Raw genomic sequence first — 22,283 nt, 5'->3', positions numbered from 1 at the left:
ACAAGATGGTAAGGGAACAGGGATGGGCAAGGAAACCTAACCAGCTGAGTCTGTACCACACATGGTGATTCACTGTAAGAAATATACAAAAGGGGCACAGTCTCCATTCAGTCCTGTTCAGGGACATGCTGATATGATCTCAAGAATGGGGAGGGCCTCATGTGCTTAAGCAGAGAAATTATTGTGTTTAAGATAGCCCAGCTTCCAACTTTACCCAGTTAAGGGAAAAAATGATCTACTTGTGCCATGCCATGTTGTAGAAAAGTAAAATGAAGACAAAGTCAAGATAATAGCCATGGATTCTGAAGGTTAAAAAATTTATTAGTTATAAAAGTACAATAATTAAACATAACAAGATTGCTTATTTCCCAAGCACACATCCTGCCTGGATGCCACAGAAGAAAAGTCCCATTGGGTTAAAACAGAGTAATCTCCAAGTGACCATGCTAACTGAGGCAGTTTTTTAGTATTTCTGGGGGCCCAACAGACTTGTGTATAAGAGATTGCTCATAAGGCTAGGCTCAAAGCCATGCCTCTGGAACAAGAACTAGTATAAAATAGAGCAAAAAAAAAAAAACCCAAAAAACAAAAAACAACAGGGTGTTTCTCTAAATCACTGAAATAATGAGGCCCAGATATAGAAGTTATAAAGATTAAAGCTTAATAATATACTGTTCTATAATTTCTTTAAATAAAAATGATAAAAAACCCCAATCATTTTACTGTAGGCTCCTTTCCTCAACACAAAAATGAAGACCAGTTTCTGGTACTGTTTACCTACTGTGTCTCCCTGTCAAAAAAACAAAGATGAAAACCACTAGGGATTCTCTTCCTCTGTTTATTCAGAAATACAATGAAAACAGCACATATACAACAGTTATAATATCCAAAACAACTATCTGTACTGATCCTGGGAAACATCTACTGGAAAGGAAGGATAGTTTCTTAATAGGATAGTGTCTCTCCCCCTGTCTCCAACACTCCACCAGAAAAGAAATGGGAGGTAAAACCAGTATTTGAGAATCAAAGAAATATCCAGTCACTAGTGAAAATTCTATCCTCTTCCATTCCACTCCCAGCCCAACCACCCCACCCCATTTCCCTTCTACCTATATTGTTCATAATATAGTAAGTGTGGAAAGATAAAATGTAACTGGTGAAGCTGGACTGGCCAAGGTTTGAAAGGTTGTGGTAAATTTCCTCTGTACTTCTGACAGGGTGACATATAATGTGGTCCAGAAAGAGTGAGGGTAGGGGAAGAATACAGATTTTAAAGCAATGGATTTGGCCTACTTAATTCCTTTAGGCCCTGATATGCTTTGAGTATAGAAACAGGTGAGAATCCTATAGTTAGCAGTGAGTAGAATGTAGGGAGATTGAGAGTAAGAGATAATACTGTTTCCAGTGACCACTCCAATTATCCTTGTTATTGACTCAAATTTAGCTCTTTATCATCCAGAAAGCTTAATACTCTCCTTCTTCTAGGATAAATATAGACTACTATAATTATCATCATAGTGGTAATCATATTACTTTGTTGTTCATTTAAGCATCACTTGTCATTTTTGCCAACATCCATTAATGATAATCCTCACAACATTCCTGTGAGGTAGATATTTGGATCCCCATTTTACAGATGGGTTAACTGAGGCACAAAGAGGTGATGTGACTTGCCTAAGGTCAGTAAAGTGAGAGATGAGAGAATACGGAAGAGAGATAACAGGGTAGCACCTCTATTGTCAGAGAGCCATATTTTTCAGTGAGAAAAGATAATGCTAAATGTTTCTTTAAATTGGGCACATCCCCTTTCTTCAGTGTACACACTTCTATGTAGGTATTAGCACACTATGGAAGATCAATAATTTCCCTTGGCTTATTAAAGATTAGGTCAATTCCAAATGATCTGGTTCTTAAAAAAAACCTTTTGAGAGAAGGATACACACCAAGTTCCTGGAACTTAGGTCATAGAAATCACTAATCCCTAAAATTTTCAGATTACTTTGTTTCAAAGAGCTGTTGGAGTTCTAAAAAATGTACTATCACGTACATGAGCACTGTGCTCTAGGTGTTTCCATAGCTATTCAAGAAAACAATTCAGATACCACTATACAGGTACTCTGGAACTGAGCAATTAAGTAAGTAGATGGCAAAGTGTGGGAGCCAGGTTTCTCACTGTTGGAATGGAAGGTCAGAGTAAACAAAGGTTAAATTAATAGTAAACAAAGGATAAGATGATCCATGTGATAATGGATTGGAGTTGGATACATCAGTATGAACTCATGTTTAGCTTAATAAAGATATGGATGATTACATACAGAACTATCTATAGATACATGTATGTATACATAGATATACATGGGTTAGTATATATGCATATATTTCCTTGCTCTATCAGCTGAAATGACCTAGAAGCAACAAGACAACTGTAGCAATAAGCATACCTAATGCCCAGATCTTGATTTCTAACAATTTTCCATTAACAGAAACCAGGACTCCTTAAAGAAATGGTTGATTATAGGATTGGGGAAAAAATATATATATATATATATATATATATATATATATATATAAGATGAGCTTGGAGCATCTTGTAGTGCTACAAAGTAAAGGTGTCCTTAAAAAAATGATGGGGTATGTCAAAAGTACATGAAAGTCAAGCCAAAAGAGTGCCCAATTGTCAAAGCTGGAACTATTTGAGAAACAGAATAAGTTGGATTATAACCCAAAGTACAAAATAAATATCCATGAGTCCATAGTGATACCAATAAATGATTGGATAAATAAATAAATGAGAGAGAAGAGACAAATCTCCTATGCAGATTTCCCAATAATTATGTAGATATTCACCCTCAATGATGTAGTGCATAGCTAACCACTCCTTAAGTGTAGGCTGTACATAGTGATTTCCTTCCAAAGAGTACAGTATGTAAGGTGGGACAGAGGAGAAACCTGACAAACAATATCTCAGCCAGATGATCAAGATTAACATCAAGAGTATGTGTCATGTTAATATGTGTAGAAAATGGCAGTTCAACTTTGTGATCCTCATCCTCCAAACCTGTAAGCTCAGTTTAATCATGAGAAATAATTTGGATATTAGATATTAATTTAGGGGCTTCTCAAAACTGTCAAGGTCATAGGAAACAAGGAGAGTCTGAGAAATTGTCACAACCCAAAGAAGTCTAAGGAGCTATGACTACTAAATGTGATGTGGTATCCTGAATGGATGCTGGAATAGAAAAATGATATTAGGTAAAAACTAAGAAAATCTGAATAAAGTTTAGATTTTAGTTAATAGTAATGTATCATCATTACTTCATTAATTGCAACAAATATATCATTCTAATGAAAGATGCTAATAATAGGGAAAACTGGACTTGAGGTATAGGGAAACTGTACAATTTTCACAATTTTTCTATAAATCTAAAACTGTTTTAAAATAAAAAGTTTATTTAAGAAGTTATTCTTGCAAACCTTTCTGTCTTACCCATACATAAATCACTCTACCTAATGTACTCAGCTGTTCATATTCTTAATATTTTTTCCTGAATTTTCCAATAATAATTATCAATAGTAATGTTCAACTGCCAATCATCTACAAATGGACGAATTCCACTGCAACAAATTCCAAGATATTATTCAGCCCTATAGAACAAAGCCACTTTCCACGCCGTAGGCAACCATTCACATAATGGTGGTTTGCTGGTGTGGGCACAGTAAATTCAATAAATTCCAAATGCTACCTTTGAGAGACAGTTCTTTTCCACATTTATTTAGCAAAGTTATATGTGCTTTTGGTGTGATACAGCACTATATTGTATTTGAGTACCTGTACTTCATGAAATATTCTTAATGAATTTTGATATATTTCCTAAAGGATATGTAAATAATTTGTAAAGATTTTATCATTATTTGGAGGGAAGAGGACAATGAAAATAGGATTAGAATATTTTCCTGTCCAAGGACAATTAATAAATCATTAATAAAGTCCCTCATTACTTTACAGGGAAAATTTGAATAAAAGCTTAAAGATGTCAGGGATACCAATATTTGGAATCCTAAGTAAATATCCTAGTTAGTAGGATTTGAACATAGTCTTTATTTACAAATAGATCATATGCTCCAATGCAAAAGATTTTGAGGTCTGAAGGGCACAGGTCAGTTATAAACTCTGAAAAAGAAGTCTCAAATCCAAACTCTGGAGAAAAAGAGTATGTCTTTGGATTCTACTGTGAAATACCATATCAACTACTCAATTATAAGCTTAACTTATGTATGATGGTAACTTTAACAATGTAAGTTTCACCTTTAACAACCTGTCTTACAGCTGTCTTACTCCCTATGCTTTAACAATTAGTTTGGAGTGTGGAACTTGCAACCAAAAGTTAAGGGAAAACCTATATTAAAATAACAAGGCTAAAATAGTAAAAATCTACATATCATTTTGAAAATTACAGATAGTCCTCGAATTTATGAGGATTTATGGTCTGGGAAGACACTGTAGCTTGAAATGAGATAAATCAAACCTGAGATATTATAGAAAGTGTTAAGAATAGAAAAATTGTGTGCCTAATGTTACATATCAATGACTATAAGCACAGGTTACTTACCATTTAGTCAACTGTAAATTATTCTGTAAGTGGCTTAAATTTTTCTGAAGCATAACATATAACATTAGACAAATACTGCAACCAATCATGTACAATTTTAAAATTTGGTTTAATAATGTGATCCCTGGGAGAGTGAGTGTGCAGGCCTGTAAAGCCTCAAAGAAACATCTTGGGAAGAAATCTGACCCATATTTGTCTCATCTGCAAAATATTAATGATGGGTAGGACTATATAGTTGATAGGATCCCTTCTTGGTACTAGAATTCTATAATTTAGTCAGAATAAATGGCCTTGGGAAGTAGCCTAAAGTATTCAAGAGATACTAGTTAAATATCTGCCAAGGAAAGTGGATACCATATGAAGAGAATCTTTTCCAGGAGAGAAGCTGTGTTCACAATAAAGTGATTAAAAGCTTCCCCCCCAACCCTGGGAGAGGAAATTTGCCATGTGGAGGTAGATCTGAGGTCCAGTGCCTGAAACAGAGGGTTTTATGTCCTGGACATTATAATAAAGCAGTCTGATTGGGTAACCAAGTGTGTATATTATGCAACCTGCTATAATGGATAAAAGAAATGTCTTAGATGTTCACAGCAGTTGTAGAACATTAATACTATTAATACTTTTCACTAAAAGCCTCTTATATTCCATTTGAAACATACAGGAATGCATGTTAATAACCACATAATTAAGACATTTTTTCTTCTAACCTCTCACCTCTGCATAACATGGCCCCAGTGTGTCATTTTTTTCATCATGCAGTATGTTCATAACAGTAGCTTTATGTAAACAGAATAATAAACAGTACAGCTATCACCTCAAGACACTGTCTCAACAGATAGTCATTTCAATGAGGCTTGTGATTACAGCACTTTTGATATCCTATACAAAGGAAAGTCCCCCTCTATTTGTTTACAGGGTCATCTTGGATCTACTTGTTCCTATCACTGCCCAATTTACTCTCTTGGAACATTTTTTTTCCATACTGGTATGTTAGTGTGTGCTTTGAAAATTTTGTCCAAGTTTAACATAACAAAGAATGTAACTGTGCAGAAAAATCTTTAATCCTGAAGGAGGAAGAGGAAGAAGAGGATGAAAAGGAGGACAAGAAGATCCTTTCATTCCCTTTGATGGACTAAAGAAGCAAGAAGCACCAGCACTGTCTGAAAACCAAAATGTAAGAACAAATAGGATTGGTTTTACACAATCTTTGCGTTTGGTATGGGACTCAGTTTATTCACCAAGAATGCACCCTATACTCAGGACCCAAATACCTGTAAATCTTATTAACCAACTACAATGTTATGCCCTCTTTTGCCTGGGAACTTGAAAAAAGTCATTTTAGGACACTACCAACCACATTGATATATTGATTCAAAAATATGGATAAGAATTCTATAAAACAAGAGAAAAATAAGAAAAAAAAAGCAGCATATGTTTATTCACAGCCTTGAATTTGATTCCTGTTTTCTTATTGTAGGAAAAATGTCCTATCTCATAACGGGAAGGGGAAGGGGCAACCATGGGTGCCACACTGGAATTCAACCCATGTGGAGGTTGAAAAAAATTGGGGATGAGACGGAAGAAATGAAGATGGAATATAAGGAGTCTCCACGAGAGATCAGCTATCTTTTCCTCCAGTCCCGTCAGTCTGGGTCAGTGAGCTGTATCCCATCCCACAGGCAAGCTGAGTCAAAGAGGAAAAGATGGTCATGATCTTATAGCACACGGGCGTGTGCACAAAAGAGACCAGTGCAGCTCTTCTAGTGCAGTCTGTACCGCTTACACGGTGTCATGGCGCCGGCGGTGCAGAGACAGGTGGTCAGAGCGAGAAAAGCTACGATTACAGTCTGTGCACCGGAAAGGCTTGATCCCTGTGTGCTTGCGGAAATGGCGGGTGAGCTCATCTGAGCGAGCAAATTTCCAGGAGCAACCATCCCAAGTGCATTTATAAGGCTTCTCTCCTAAAAAAGGAAATATGACAAAACAAAAGAAGTCAGATAAGAGACATTTGGATACTGGAAAGATAACAGAGTATATAACCTTTTATTAAGGCTTTGGTCAAAAATATAAGCAATCAACTTTGAAGACTTTTCTCCTTCACTTATACTTAAGTCCCCAAGAAAAGCCACGATGGTTGAAAGGAAAACACATAGGCTGTGCCTCAAACTGGCCTTTGTTTAAATCCTGGCTATAATATATACTAGCTGTGTGACCTTAAATAAGTCATTTATCCCTGGCTGGGTCTCTGTTTTCTCATCTCTTAAGAGGGATAAAAATATCTTACAAGGTTGTTTGAAACATTTTATCTTTTAAACACAGGCAACAAATGATGAAACTGAGATCCAAACCCAAATCATTAATTAATATTTTCCACTATACCACATGATATTAACTATATTTCCTTCCCTAATACTTCACAACAAATGGTATGAAATAGAACCATACTCACAGAAAGAATGTGTGACTCACTGGAATGGAATCTCAGCTAAGACCTTTCTCTGTGAAAGATCAGAAACTCAATGGCATGGAATTGGGTGAGGAGAAGTATCAAGTCATACTATTTGAAATAGATACACTTGTGCTATATATTGACTATATATGCTCATATATATATATATATGAATATATACAAAATTAAGTGAAAAAAGTAATATAAAGAACATTAACACAATATGACTCCCATAGTGGTGTATATGTCACCTAACACATATGTATATACTCAGAAAAAAGGCAAGATCAATACACTTAAATGTAAATTATGAGAGGAATTAATAGTGAGTGAATATCCAGAAGGTGAGAATGAGAATGGTGAGAAGAGAAATTTCTTTTTTCACTTTGCACCTTTCTGTATTGTTGGAATGTTTTAAAAATCATGGTATTGTATCTTATAATAAAATTTTTAAAGTAAAAAGACAAGAAGCTATATAACAAAAAATAAATATTAACTATGGTTAAGGTCATAGGATTAGGGTAATGACTATTTTCCTTTTAATGTGCTTCCCTATTGCCCATCTTCCATAATGACCATGTATAATCCTATAATCATAAATAAGTGACAATGAAGATACACAATACATTGTTTGCATTAATTATAAAAAAATCATTTATTTATTTTTGGCTGTGCTGGGTCTTTATTGCTGCACATGGACTTTCTCTAGCTGCGGTGAGCAGGGGCTACTCTTTGTTGTGATGTGTTCTCATTGAGGTGGCTTCTCTTGTTATGAAGCACAGGCCCTATAGTGCATGGGCTTCAGTAGTTGTGGCTCTTGGGCTTAGTTGCATGTGAGATCTTCCTAGACCAGGGATCAAATCTGTGTCCCTGCATTCGCAGGTGGATTCTTAACCACTGGACCCCCAGGGAAGTTCAAATGCATTGGTATTTTAATGGTTTGTCTTACTCTAGCTCATTCTTCCCTTTCTCCTTATAAATGCTCCAGAGTATTTTATTTTATGTTGTAGTAAATTCTGGTGGCAATTTGGTTTGCATATGTTGTTTTTCAGCTTACTGTTCAACACTTACCAGTCTTTCCAAGTGCTTACTAATTTAATTAACTGCAACTTTCAAATAATGGGCAACAGAATGACATTCACTCTGACTCACAGTTGCGGCAAATACCAAGGCAACTATTTTGAGGATTCATTCAAATTACTGATAATTTCAGTATTGATATCAATTATTTGATACCAATTACTGATAATTTCAATATTCAGACATTGATGCATTAGCTGTTAAGAATAATGAGATAAGAGTTGGATGTATTGAAAACAAAAGATGGACAATCAAATGTTATAAAATGAAAAGAAAAAGTTACTGAATAGCTAAGCATCATATACACACACATGCACAGTAGGATCCCATTTATATTTCTTCAAACTATCTACCTCTGTGTCTCTGTGTCTGTTTCTCTTGCTATTTCCTTCTCTCTTTCTCTCTCTTTCTGATGCACACACACACACCAAGCAAAGAGAGAAGATTTGGAAGATGACACAGCAAATTATCAACAGTAGGAAGGAGAATGAGACTTCAGGTGATATTGAGAGTATGTAAATGGGATTTCAGTTTGGTCTATATAATTATATTCCATCACCACACCACCCAGCTATCACAATGCTATAAATTTTGTTGCAATATCTTAAGAATTTCTCCCGAGAACTTCTATATTCTATACAATCAAATGAAGAAAATTTGACTTGTAAAGCAGTGAGACCTTCTAATCAAAAGAGCTCATTGGCTAGAATAAACAGATTACAGCATTCATCAAGGAGACTAATTTTTCCTATTGCAAAAGCTGTTACTTTTTATTATCATTGAACTGGCTCCTGTTTGTGCCAATGCACTTCATGTGGCACAACTCATGACCTTCTTTAGTACATCACTGATACTGAAGAACAAAACATACATAGGGAAATTAATTCATAATATAAATTATACATATTAGCTATGTGACAAAATAGGAGATAAATTCCAATGGTAAAAAATCTGTGGGCTAGTGTTACAGCATTAAGCTTGACACACGGGTAGGTTTTAGATGAGTAGAACAGAAGGCAAAAAGCAACCCAGTCAGTTGGGGGTATGGGCTGGTAAAGAAGTACAATAAATGATGCATGGGGTCAGCCATACTAAAATATCTTTACATAAATTCCATGAGATGGCCCTTATTACAAAGATTAAACTAAAGAATTCAAAATTTAGCCTGAAATACAGTGACACACCAAAGAGGAGGACAGTGAGAATAGTCTGTTTTAAATATAGGCAATAAGGGGGATGCATTGACTATAAAGAATTTTAAAACAAAATAAACTATAAGTTTGCTCTTTATCACCATGTTCCAATTGTAAGTCAATGATAAGATACACCTTCCAGCTATGACAAACAGCTCCCACTGCCTTTTTCAGAAGGCAATGGTTGGAGGGAGGGGGAATGTGCAACACTAAACATTTTTAAACTCAAAAATGGCTTGATCATGTTGAATGTTGAAATGATCTAGCCATGATATGCAAGATGGATTACAATGGGTACAAAGCTACTGGCTTAATCTATTGTCTGGCACATATAGGTACTCAAAATATTTATTGAATTGATGAGGGACACTAGAGTAAATGTACCATAAGATTGAAATAAATAAAATCAGAAATAAAAGACAAGATATTACAATGGATGCATCAGAAATAAAAAATGCTCAGAAAAGACAATTACAAATAACTATATGCCAACAAACTAGATAACTTATAAGAAATGGATAAATTCCTAGAAACATAACCTACAAAAAGTAAATTAAAAAAAAACAAAACAAAACAAAACAGGAAGCCTGAATAGATCAATAACAAATAAAGAGATTAAATCAGTAATCAAAAATCTCTGAACAAAGAAAAGCCCAGGACCGGAATGCTTCACAAATGAATTCTACAAAACATTCAAAGAATTTATACTAATTCTTCTTAATATCTTCCAAAAAATGGGAGAGGAGGGAACACTTCCAAACTTATTCTATGAGGACAGCATCAAACTGAATTCAACAGTACATTAAAAGGACTATGCACCATGATCAAGTTAGACTTATCCCTAGGATGATGCAAGGATAGTTCAGTGTACTTAAATCAATCAATGGGATAAAACACATTACCACATTTAAGAAAAAAATTTGCATGATTATTTTAATAGCTGCAGGAAAGCACTTGAAAAAGTTCAGGGGGGATTTTCAAGATGGCAGAGGAGTAAGACATGGAGATAACCTTCCTTCCCACAGATACATCAAAAATACATCTGCATGTGGAACGACTGCTACAGAACACCTTCTAAATGCTGGCAGAAGACCCCAGAGTTCCAAAAGGGCAAGCTAAACTCCACAGAATGAAGTAGGACAAAAGATTAAGATTAAAAAAAGAGACAAAGGAATTGGGATGGAGACCTGTATCCCAGGGAAGAAGCCATGAAGGAGAAAAAGTTTCCACACACTCAGAAATCCCCTCATGGGCAGGGACAGAGAAGCTTCAGAACCTTAAAGGGGAACTCAGCAACAGGTGCTTGGAAGGCAAAATGGATAGAATTCACCACAGAGTTGGTTGTCGATTAGCACATCCCAGCCCAAGACACTGTTGGCACACCTGCCGTGGCACGTGGGGATTGGGTGCTGAGGCTCAGGCTTCAGAGGTCAGACCCCAGGGAGAGGACGGGGGTTGCCTGCCATGAATATAATTCTGAGAGGGCTAGTATGACACAGCTGAGGGAATCCAGGGAAAAGCCTGAGCCTACCACAGGGGCAAGAGATAATTGTAATAGGGACCCTTTAACTCCACACAGATCACAGGACCCCACCTTTGTGTGTGCCATAGGTGGGAAAAGCTGCAGCTGTGGACTTCAGTGCCAGAGGCTGAGATAACTGGCTGGCCACCACAAAGGCTGGCATGAGTGCTGGAGGCAGAACTAGGTGTAACTGAAGTTTGAGATCCCAGAGGGGGATATGCCAGCCAGATGGCCACCACCAAAGCCTGCTCAAGTGCCAGAGGCAGGGGAAAAGATGCCACTACAGTCCTGATTCCAGTGGTTGCCGCTATCATCAAGCTGTGAGCAGCTGCAGTTCACTGCCCACACCTTTCTGGGAGGCTATGCAGCTTGGCTTGGCTGAGAGACACACAACATAGGGCCAATTCCCTGGGGGAGCCCATGACCTGACTAAGGCAGGAGCAAATTCTTACAGGCCTTGGCCACCACAGGCATTCCCCTCACACACCAATTGTGTCTGTTGTAAACCTCTCCTTTTGCAGCCCAACTGAGTGAGTGAGACCAAATAAGCTGCCACTTTTGCCTCCTCTTATCTGGACAGGGAAAAGACACTGGAGGGCGGCCTACAAACAGAGGTAGGGGCAAAACCAAAGCTGAGCACCTAGGGCTGTGTGGACAGAGAAGAGGCAGGGAAATAACTTCTGCAGCTTCAGGTTCACCAGATTAAATCCCCACAATTAGTTTGAGACTGTGGACTTAGGGGGCAATTGTGGACTTTGGAAGCAAGTATAAGCTGGAGTGAGGCCACATCTCAGTCTGAGCTGGCCCCACAGTGCCCACAGCAGATCCAGAGACCTTCCTAAAAATATTGGAGGACTTAAGAGTTGGCAGTTTGACTGGAGTTTACTGTGTGGTGAGGACAACAGAGGACATAGGAGGACATTCTTCTTACTACTACTCTCCTTCTATTTTTGTCTTTTTCTTTTTTGTATTGTTCTGTTGCTATTTTATTATTCCATTTTTTAAGAAAAATTACTGAATTTTTCCTTTTAAAACGCTTTTACTTTAAAAATAAATTTTATTTTTCTCATTTACAGTACTTTTTTGTTATGTTGCATTTTTTTCTATAGTTTTGGTTTTGTATTTTTGCTAATCCAGATTGTAGTATTCAGTTTCACTTATAGGTTTCTTTATTGGCTTGATTGCTCTCTTCTTTTCTGGTCCCTGTTTTTGTTCTTTTTTTCTAACTTCTTTGCTTTTTCTGAGGCTGTGAGTCTCTTTGGGAGTTCTTGTCTGTTTAGTGTTATTTTTAACTTTTGTCTTTGAGTTTTGTCTGTCCATGCTTTTCTTTGTTTGTTTGACTTCCTTATCCCCCTTTTTACTCTTTCTTCTCCTTTTCTCTCTTTCTTTCTCCTTCTCTTCTGTGCTGTGTGGCTAGTGGATCCTTGGTGCTATAGTAAAGGATCAGGCCTGAACTTCTGAAGTGGGAGACCCAAGTCCAGAACTTTGTACCACCAGAGAATTCTTGACACCGTGCAACGTTAATCAACAAGAGTTCTCCTGAAGATCTCCATCTCAACAATAAGACCAGGCCCAACTCAACGGTCAGCAAGATCTACTGTCAGACACTTCATGTGAAACTATAGAAAACAGTAATACAACTCTGCCCATTAGTATACAGAGTACCCAAAGCCCTACCACACCAACAGACACCCCAAAACACACCTCTGGATATGGCACTACCCTTCAGAGAGACAAGATCCAGTTGCATCCACCAGAATACAGGCACCAGTCCCCCTCAAGAGGAAACTTCACAAGGCATTGTCCAACTCCACACACTGTGGGCAGACTCCACAAGTAACAGGAACTATGAACTTCTAGCCTGAATAAAGGTGACCTTAAACACAGCAAATTAAACAAAATGAAAAGGCAGAGAAATATGCATCAGGTAAAGGAATACAATTAAAACCCATAAGACCAAACAAATGAAAGATACCTATTTTCACTCCACCTGAAAATAATTCAGAGTAATGAGAGTAAAGATGATCCAAAATCTTGGGAACAAAATGGAGGCATAGATAAACAGAATTGAGGTATGGATTGAGAGGTCTTCTCAGGTGGCGCTAGTGGTAAAGAACCTGCCTGCCAATGCAAGAGATGTAAGAGATGTGGGTCCAATCCCTGTGTTGGAAAGATCTCCTAGAGGATGGCATGGCAACCTGCTCAAGTATTCTTGCCTGGAAAAGCCCATGGAGAGAAAAGCCTGGCAGGCTACCGTCCATAAGGTCACACAGAGTTGGACATGACTGAAGTGACTTAGCACTTACTTGGATTGAGAAGATAACAAGCACATAGAAAAAATAAAACATAGACAATCAGCAATGAACAACAAATAACTGAGATATAAAATACACTATAGGAAACCAATAACAGAATAACTGAGGCAGAAAAATGGATAAATGATATGGATGATAGAATGGTGGAAATAACTGAAGTATAGCAGAATAAAGAAAAAAGAATGAAAAGAAATGAGGATAGTCTAAGAGACCTCTGGGACTACATTAAGTAAACCAACATTTAAATTATAGGAGTCCCAGAAAAAGAAGAGAAAATGAGAGGGTATGAGAAAATATATGAGATTATAGGTGAAAATTTCCCTAACATGGGAAAGGAAATAGCAACCCAAGTCCAGAAAGCCCAGAGAGTCCCATACAGGATAAATCCAAAGAGAAACACACTCAAACACATAATAATCAACTAACAAAAATTAAACAGAAAGAAAAAATATTAAAATAATCAAGGAAAAAGCAACAAATAATGTACAAGAAGATCCCCATAAGGTTAACAGTTTATCTTTCAAGAGAAATTCTGCAGGGCAGAAGGGAGTGGCAGGATATACTTAAAGTGATGAAAGGAGAAAACTTACAACCAAGATTACTGTATCCAGCAAAGGTCTCATTCAGATATGCTGGAGAAATCAAAAGCTTTAAAGATAAGCAAAATTAATAGAATTCAACACCACAAATCCAGCTTCACATCAAATGCCAAAGGAATTTCTTTAGACAGGAAATGGGAGGAAAAAGATATACAAAAACAAAATCAAATCGATTAAATGGTAATCATATATATCAATAACCATCTTAAATGTAAATGAGTGAAATGCTCCCACCAAAAGACAAAGACTGGCTGAATGGACCCCTATGCATGCAGTCTACAAAGATGAACCTCATACTTTGGGACACATGCAGACTGAAAGTGAGTGTCCAGAAAAAGATGTTCCATACAAATGGAAATCAAAAGAAAGAAAGAGTAACAATACTCATATCAGATAAAATAAACTTTAAAGACTGTTACAAGAGATAAGGAAGGACACTACAAAATGATCAACAGATCAATCCAGGAAGAATATATAGCAATTATAAATATATATGCACCCAGGTTAGGAGGACCTCAAGACATTAGGCAAATGCTAACAAATATAAAAGGGGAAATTGACAGCAACATAATAATGGTGGGTGATTTTTAACACCTCACTCACACCAATGGACAGATCATCCAGACAGAAAATTAATAAGAAAACAAAAGCCTATAATGACACATGGGACCAAATAGATTTAATTGATATAATAGGACATTTCATCCAAAAGAAGTAGAATTCACTTTTTTCTCAAGCCCACAGGGATCATTCTCCAGGATAGATCACATGCTGCATCACAAATCAAGCCTTGGTAAATTAAAAAAAAATTGAAATTGTATCCAGCATTTTTTTCTCACTAAAATGCTATATTTTATATCAACTACTACTGGATATCAACTACAGGGAAATAAAACTATAAAATATACACACACATGGACTCTAAAAAATACCCTCCTGAATAACCAACAGGTCACTGAAGAAATCAAAGAAGAAATAAAAATATATCTAGGAATGTATGACAGTGAAAACCTTAACTCACCTATGGGATGCAGTAAAAGCACTGCTGAGAGAGAAGTTTATAGCAATATAAGCCTACAGCAAGAAAAAATAAAAACATCAAATAACCTAACATTAGACCAGTGCAGGTGATGAAATTCCAGTTGAGCTATTTCAAATCCCCAAAGATGATGCTGTGAAAGTGCGGGACAAAATATGCCAGCATACTTGGAAAACTCAGCAGTGGCCACAGGACTGGAAAAGGTCAGTTTTCATTCCAATCCCAAAGAGAGGCAATGCCAAAGAATGCTCAAACTATCACACAATTGCACTCATCTCACATGCTAGTAAAGTAATGCTCAAAATTCTCCAAGCCAGGCTTCAGCAATACGTGAATCATGAACTTCCTGATGTTCAAGCTGGTTTTAGAAAAGGCAGAGGAACCAGAGATCAAATTGCCAAAATCCGCTGGATCATGGAAAAAGCAGGAGAGTTCCAGAAAAACATCTATTTTTGCTTTATTGACTATGTCAAAGCCTTTGATTGTGTGGATCACAATAAACTGTGGATAATTCTGAAACAGATGGGAATACCAGACCACCTGATCTGCCTCTTGAGAAATCTGTATGCAGGTCAGGAAGCAACAGTTAGAACTGGACATAGAACAACAGACTGGTTCCAAATAGGAAAAGGAGTATGCCAAGGCTGTATATTATCACCCTGCTTATTTAACTTATATGCAGAATACATCATGAGAAATGCTGGACTGGAAGAAACACAAGCTGGAATCAAGATTGCTGTGAGAAATATCAATAACCTCAGATATGCAGATGACACCACCCTTATGGCAGAAAGTGAAGAGGAACTAAAAAGCCACTTGATGAAAGTGAAAGAGGAGAGTGAAAAGTTGGCTTAAAGCTCAACATTCAGAAAACGAAGATCATGGCATCTGGTCCCATCACTTCATGGGAAATAGATGGGGAAACAGTGGAAACAGTGTCAGACTTTATTTTTTTGTGCTCCCAAATCACTGCAGATGGTGAATGAAGCCATGAAATTAAAAGACGCTTACTCCTTGGAAGGAAAGTTATGACCAACCTAGATAGCATATTCAAAAGCAGAGATATTACTTTGCCAACAAAGGTCCGTCTAGTCAAGGCTATGGTTTTTCCTGTGGTCATGTATGGATGTGAGAGTTGGACTGTGAAGAAGGCTGAGTGCCGAAGAATTGATGCTTTTGAACTGTGGTGTTGGAGAAGACTCTTGAGAGTCCCTTGGACTGCAAGGAGATCCAACCAGTCCATTCTGAAGAAGATCAGCCCTGGGATTTCTTTGGAGGGAATGATGCTGAAACTGAAACTCCAGTACTTTGGCCACCTCATGCGAAGAGTTGACTCATTGGAAAAGACTCTGATGCTGGGAGGGATTGGGGGCAGGAGAAGAAGGGGACGACAGAGGATGAGATGGCTGGATGGCATTACTGACTCGATGGACATGAGTCTGAGTGAACTCCGGGTGTTTATGATGGACAGGGAGGCCTGGCGTGCTGCGATTCATGGGGTCGCAAAGAGTCGGACATGACTGAGCGACTGAACTGAACTGAACTGAACTAGAAAAAGGAGCACAAAAATCTCTAAAGTTAGTTGAAGGAAATAAATCAAAAGATCAGAGCAGAAATAAATGAAATAGAAATAAAAACAACAACAGCAAAAATCAATGAAACTAAAAGCTGTTTATTTGAAAAAATACACAAAATAGATGAACCTTTAGCCAGACTTATCAAAAACAAAAGGGAGAGAACTCAAATCAATAAAATTAAAAATGAAAAAAGGAGAAATTATAACAGAAAAGGTGGAAATACAAAGGATCGTAAGAAACTACCACAAGCAACTATATACCAATACCTAAAAGAAACAGACAAATTTTTAGAAAGGTACAACCATCCAAGAGTGAAACAGGGAGAAATAGAAAATATGAATACACCAATCACAAGCACTGAAATTTGAAACTGTGTCAAAATTTTCTAGCAACAAATTGCCCAGAGCCTGATGGTTTCACAGGTGAATTCTACCAAAAGTTTAGAGAAGAGCTAATATCCATTCTGGGCCTCCCTGGTGGCTCAGATGGTAAAGAATCTGCCTGTAATGTGAGAGACCTGAGTCCAATCCCTGGGTTGGGAAGATCCCATGGAGGAGGGCGTGGCAACCCACTCCAGTATTCTTGTCTGGATAATTCCATGGACAGAGGAGCCTGGCAGTATACAGGCCATTGGGTCATAAAGAGTTGGACATGACTAAGTGACTAAGCACAGCACAACAGCTATCTTATTCAAACTCTTCCAGAAAATTGCAGAGGAATGAAAACTCCCAAACTCATTTTACAAGACTACCATCAGCACCCTCACACAAAAACCAGACATAGATACCACAAGAAAAGAAAATTACAGGCCAATAACCTTGCTTAACATAAATGCAAAAATCCTTAACAAAATACTAGCAAACCAAATCTCACAACACATAAAAATGATCATATATCATGATCATGTGGGGTTTATCCCAGGGATACAAGGATACTTCAATATACACAAATGAATCAATGTGATACATCATATTAAGAAACTGAAAGATAAAAACACATGATCATCTCAATACATAATACTAAGAAAGCTTTTGACAAAATTCAACACCCATTTGTGATTAAAAATTCTTCAGAAAGTAGGCATAGAAGGAACCTACCAAAGCATAATAAAAGCTATATATGACAAGAAAGAAACAAAGTGAAGTTGCTCAGTTCAATTCAGTTCAGTTGCTCAGTCGTGTCTGACTCTTTGCAACCCCGTGAATCACAGCACGCCAGGCCTCCCTGTCCATCACCAACTCCTGGAGTTCACTGACACTCACGTCCATCGAGTCGGTGATGCCATCCAGCCATCTCATCCTCTGTCATCCCCTTCTCCTCCTGCCTCCAATCCCTCCCAGCATCAGAGTCTTTTCCAATGAGTCAACTCTTCGCATGAGGTGGCCAAAGTACTGGAGTTTCAGCTTTACCATCATTCCTTCCAAAGAAATCCCAGGGCTGATCTCCTTAAGAATGGACTGGTTGGATCTCCTTGCAGTCCAAGGGACTCTCAAGAGTGTTCTCCAACACCACAGTTCAAAAGCATCAATTCTTCTGTGCTCAGCCTTCTTCACAGTCCAACTCTCACATCCGTACATGACCACAGGAAAAACCATAGCCTTGACTAGACGGACCTTTGTTGGCAAAGTCATGTCTCTGCTTTTGAATATGCTATCTAGGTTGGTCATAACTTTCCTTCCAAGGAGTAAGTGTCTTTTAATTTCATGGCTTCAGTCACTATCTGCAGTGATTTTGGAGCCCCCAAAAATAAAGTCTGACACTGTTTCCACTGTTTCCCCATCTGTTTCCCATGAAATGATGGGATCAAATGCCATGATCTTCGTTTTCTGAATGTTGAGCTTTAAGCCAACTTTTTCACTCTCCACTTTCACTTTCATCAAGAGGCTTTTTAGTTCCTCTTCACTTTCTGCCATAAGGGTGGTGTCATCTGCATATCTGAGGTTATTGATATTTCTCGCGGCAATCTTGATTCCAGCTTGTGTTTATTCCAGTCCACTGTTTCTCATGATGTACTCTGCATAGAAGTTAAATAAACAGGATGACAATATACAGCCTTGACGTACTCCTTTTCCTATTTGGAGCCAGTCTGTTTTTCCATGTCCAGTTCTAACTGTTGCTTCCTGACCTGCATACAAATTTCTCAAGAGGCAGATCAGGTGGTCTGGTGTCCAACTCTTTGCAGCCCCATGGACTGTAGCCTGCCAGGCTCCTGCGTCCATGGGATTTTCCAGGCAAGAATACCAGAGTGGGTTCCCATTTCCTTCTCCAGGGGATCTTCATGATCCAGAGATCGAATCTGGGTCTCTGACATTGCAGGCATACTCTTTATCATCTGAACCACCAAGGAATCCATAATCCACACAAATACTCTCAACAGTGGAAAACTGAAAGCATTTCCTTAAAGATCAGAAACAAGACAAGGGTGTTCACTCTCACCATTATTATTCAGTGTCATTTTGTAAGTGCTAGCTATGGTAATCAGAGCAGAAAAAGAAATAAAAGGAATCCAGATTGGAAAAGAAGAAGCAAAATTCTTACTTTTTGCATTAGACATGATATTATACATAGAAAACCATAAAGATGCCACCAGAAAATTACTGGATCTGGTCAAGGAAATTTAGTAAAGTTATGGGATACAAAATTAATATACAGATATTACTTGCATTCCTATACACTAACAATGAAAAATCAAAGAAAAATTAAGAAAAAGAAAACCACTCACCATTTTAACAAAAATAATGAAATACCTAGGAATAACTCTACCTAGAGAGAGAAAAGACATCTATGCAGAAAATTACAAGACACTAACGAAAGAAATCAGAGACACAATGGAATGATATACCATTTTCTCAGATTGGAAGAATCAATATTGTGAAAATGACTATAGTACCTAAGGCAATCTACAGATTCAGTGCAATCCCTATTAAACTACTAATGGTATTTTTCACAGAACTAGAACCAAAAAAATTTCACAGTTTGTATGGAAACACAAAAGAATCCAAAGAGCCAAAGCAATCTTGAGCAAAGAAAAAGGAGCCAGAGAAATCAACATTCTTGACTTCAGATTATACTACAAATTTATCAGGACAGTATAGTTAGTACTGGCACAAAACCAGAAGTATAGACCAATGAAACAATATATAAAGATCAGAGACAAGCCCACACACCAATGGGCACCTTATCTTTGACAAAGGAGGCAAGAATATACAATGGAGAAAAGACAGTCTCTTCAATAAGTGGTACTAGGAAAACTGGACAGTGACATGTAAAAGAATGAAATTAGAACACTTCCTAATACCATAAACAAAAATAAACTCAAATGGGTTAAAGACCTAAATGTAAGGCCAGAAACTACAAAGCTCTTGGATCAAAATCATAGGCAGTATACTCTTTGATATAAATCACAGGAAGATCCTCTATGGCCCACCTCCTAGAGTAATGGAAATAAAACAAAAACAAACAAATGGGATCCAATTAAACTTAAAAGCTTTTCACAGCAAAGGAAACACTAAACAAGATGAAAAAACAACCCTCAGAATGGGAGAAAAATAATCACAAATGAAGCAATTAACCAAGAATTAATTTCCAAACATGTATAAGCAGCACATAAGCTCAATATCAGAAAACCAACAGCCAAATAAAAAGTGAGCAGAAAACATAAAAAGACATTTCTGCAAAGAAGACATACAGATAGCCAAGAAAAAACATGTAAGGATGCTCAGCATCACACTTTATTAGAGAAATTCAAATCAAAACTACAAGGTATCACTTCACACCAGTCAGAATGGCCATGGTAAAAAAAAAAAAAAAATCTACAAACAATAAATGCTGGAAAGCCTGTGATTAAAAGGGAACACTCCTGCATTGTTGGTGGGAATGTAAATCGGTACAGCCAATATGGAGAACACTATGGAGATTCCTTAACAAACTAGGAATAAAGCTACTTCATTATTTGAGCAATCGCACTACTGGGCATATACCCTGAGAAAGCCAATTTCAAAAAGACACATATGTACCCCAGTGTTCATTACAGCACTATTTAAAATAACAGGATATGGAAGCAACCTAGATGTCTATCAAGAAGTTGTGATACATATACACAATGGAATATTACTCAGCCATAATAAGGAACAAATTTGAGTCAATTTTAGCGAGGTCAATGAACCTAGAGCCTGTTATACAGAGTGAAGTAAGTCAGAAAGAGATAAAATATCATGCATGCATGCACGCTAAGTCATTCTGTCATGTATGACTTTTTGAGACCCTATGGACTGTAGCCTACTAGGCTCCTCTGTCCATGGGATTCTCCAGGCAAGTAACTGGAGTGGGTTGCAATGTCTTCCTCCAGGGGATTATTAATGCATATATATATGGAATCTAGAAAAATGTTATTGATGAACCTATTTACAGATAAGAAATGGATACATAGATATAGAGAATGAACTTGTGGACACAGTGTGGGAAGGGGAAGCTAGGAGAGATTGATAAACTACCATTGACATATATGGACTGGATGAAGCACAAGATGGAATCAAGATTGCTGGGAGAAATAACAATTACTTCAGATATTCAGATGGCATTACCCTTATGGGAGAAAGTGAAGAGGAACTAAAGAGTCTTGATGAAGGTGAAAGAAGAGAGTGAATAAGCTGGCTTAAAACTCAACATTCAAAAAACAAAGATCATGGCATCTGGTCCCATGACTTCATGGCAAATAGATTGGGAAACAATGGAAAGAGTGACAGACTTTATTTTCTTGGGTTCCAAATTCACTGCAGATGGTGAGAATAGCCATGAAATTAAAAGACACTTCCTCCTTGGAAGGAAAGCAAAGACAAACCTAGACAGCATATTAAAAAGCAGAGACATTACTTTGCCAAGAAAAGTCTGTATAGTCAAAGCTGTGATTTTTCCAGTAGTCATGTATGGATGTGAGTGTTGGAGCATAAAGAGGGCTGAGTACCAAATAATTGATGCTTTCAAACTGAGGTGTTGGAGAATACTCTTGAGAGTCCTTTGGACAGCAAGGAGATCAAACCAGTCAATCCTAAAAAAATCAACACTGCATATTCATTGGAGGGACTGATGCTGAAGCTCCAATATTTTGGCCACCTGATGTGAAGAGTGGACTCATTGGAAAAGTCCCTGATACTGGGAAAGATTGAAGGCAGGAGGAGAACAGGATGACCGAGGATGAGATGGTTGGATGGCAACACCTACTCAATGGACATGAGCTTGAGCAAGCTTTGGGAGATGGTGAAGGACAGAGAAGCCTGGAATGGTGCAGTCCATGGGGTCACAAAGAGTTGGACACCAACTCTTTGAATGACTGAACAACAATAACATATACAGTATTATGTGTAAAACAGATGTATAGCAGGAAGATGCTATATAACACAGGGAACCCTGCCTTGTGTTCTGTTATGACCTAGAGGGGGTGAAAGGGTAAGGGAAGGAAGGCTCAAGAGGGAGGGGATATTTATATATAAATCAGTCATAATAATTATATATATATAATAATTATGACTGATTCGCTTTAATATAAGGCAGAGATCACCACATCATTGTAAATAAATTATCCTCCAATAAAGAAAAAGAAAAAAGTTCAAAATCCATTTATAATTAAAATGTTCAACAGAACAGTTATATAGAAACTTAATACAATTTATATGTGATAACAGGTAACATAATAACTGATAGGAAAAAAGTTAAAGCTATGCCCTAAGATCCAGGGCAAGGTAAGGCTCGTGAATCTTCCCATTCCTTTTTGACATAATACTGGAATTCACAGATAGAGCATTACATAAGAAAAGGAAATAAAAGGTAACCAAGATTCTCAGCAGAACTATCAAAGAAATGAAAATCAAAACTACAATGAGGTATCACCTCACCTAGTCAA

General features: G+C 37.4%; 1 protein-coding gene across 1 annotated transcript in view; it reads right to left on the bottom strand.

The window, feature by feature from the left end:
• Positions 1-5,825: 5,825 nt before the first annotated feature.
• The window catches only part of KLF8 (KLF transcription factor 8), an 89,729-nt gene continuing 73,271 nt past the window's right edge, over positions 5,826-22,283 (bottom strand). Inside the window, exon 5 of the mRNA XM_055565393.1 lies at positions 5,826-6,571. Coding sequence (XP_055421368.1) covers positions 6,390-6,571 — 182 coding nt within the window. The 3' untranslated portion in view covers positions 5,826-6,389. The remainder of the gene's footprint in view (positions 6,572-22,283) is intronic.

Source organism: Bubalus kerabau, chromosome X (genome assembly GCF_029407905.1).
Source record: "Bubalus kerabau isolate K-KA32 ecotype Philippines breed swamp buffalo chromosome X, PCC_UOA_SB_1v2, whole genome shotgun sequence".
Taxonomy (NCBI): Eukaryota; Metazoa; Chordata; class Mammalia; order Artiodactyla; family Bovidae; genus Bubalus; species Bubalus kerabau.
Note: the sequence above shows the minus strand (reverse complement) of the source record. Positions and strands in the feature narration are given on the sequence as shown.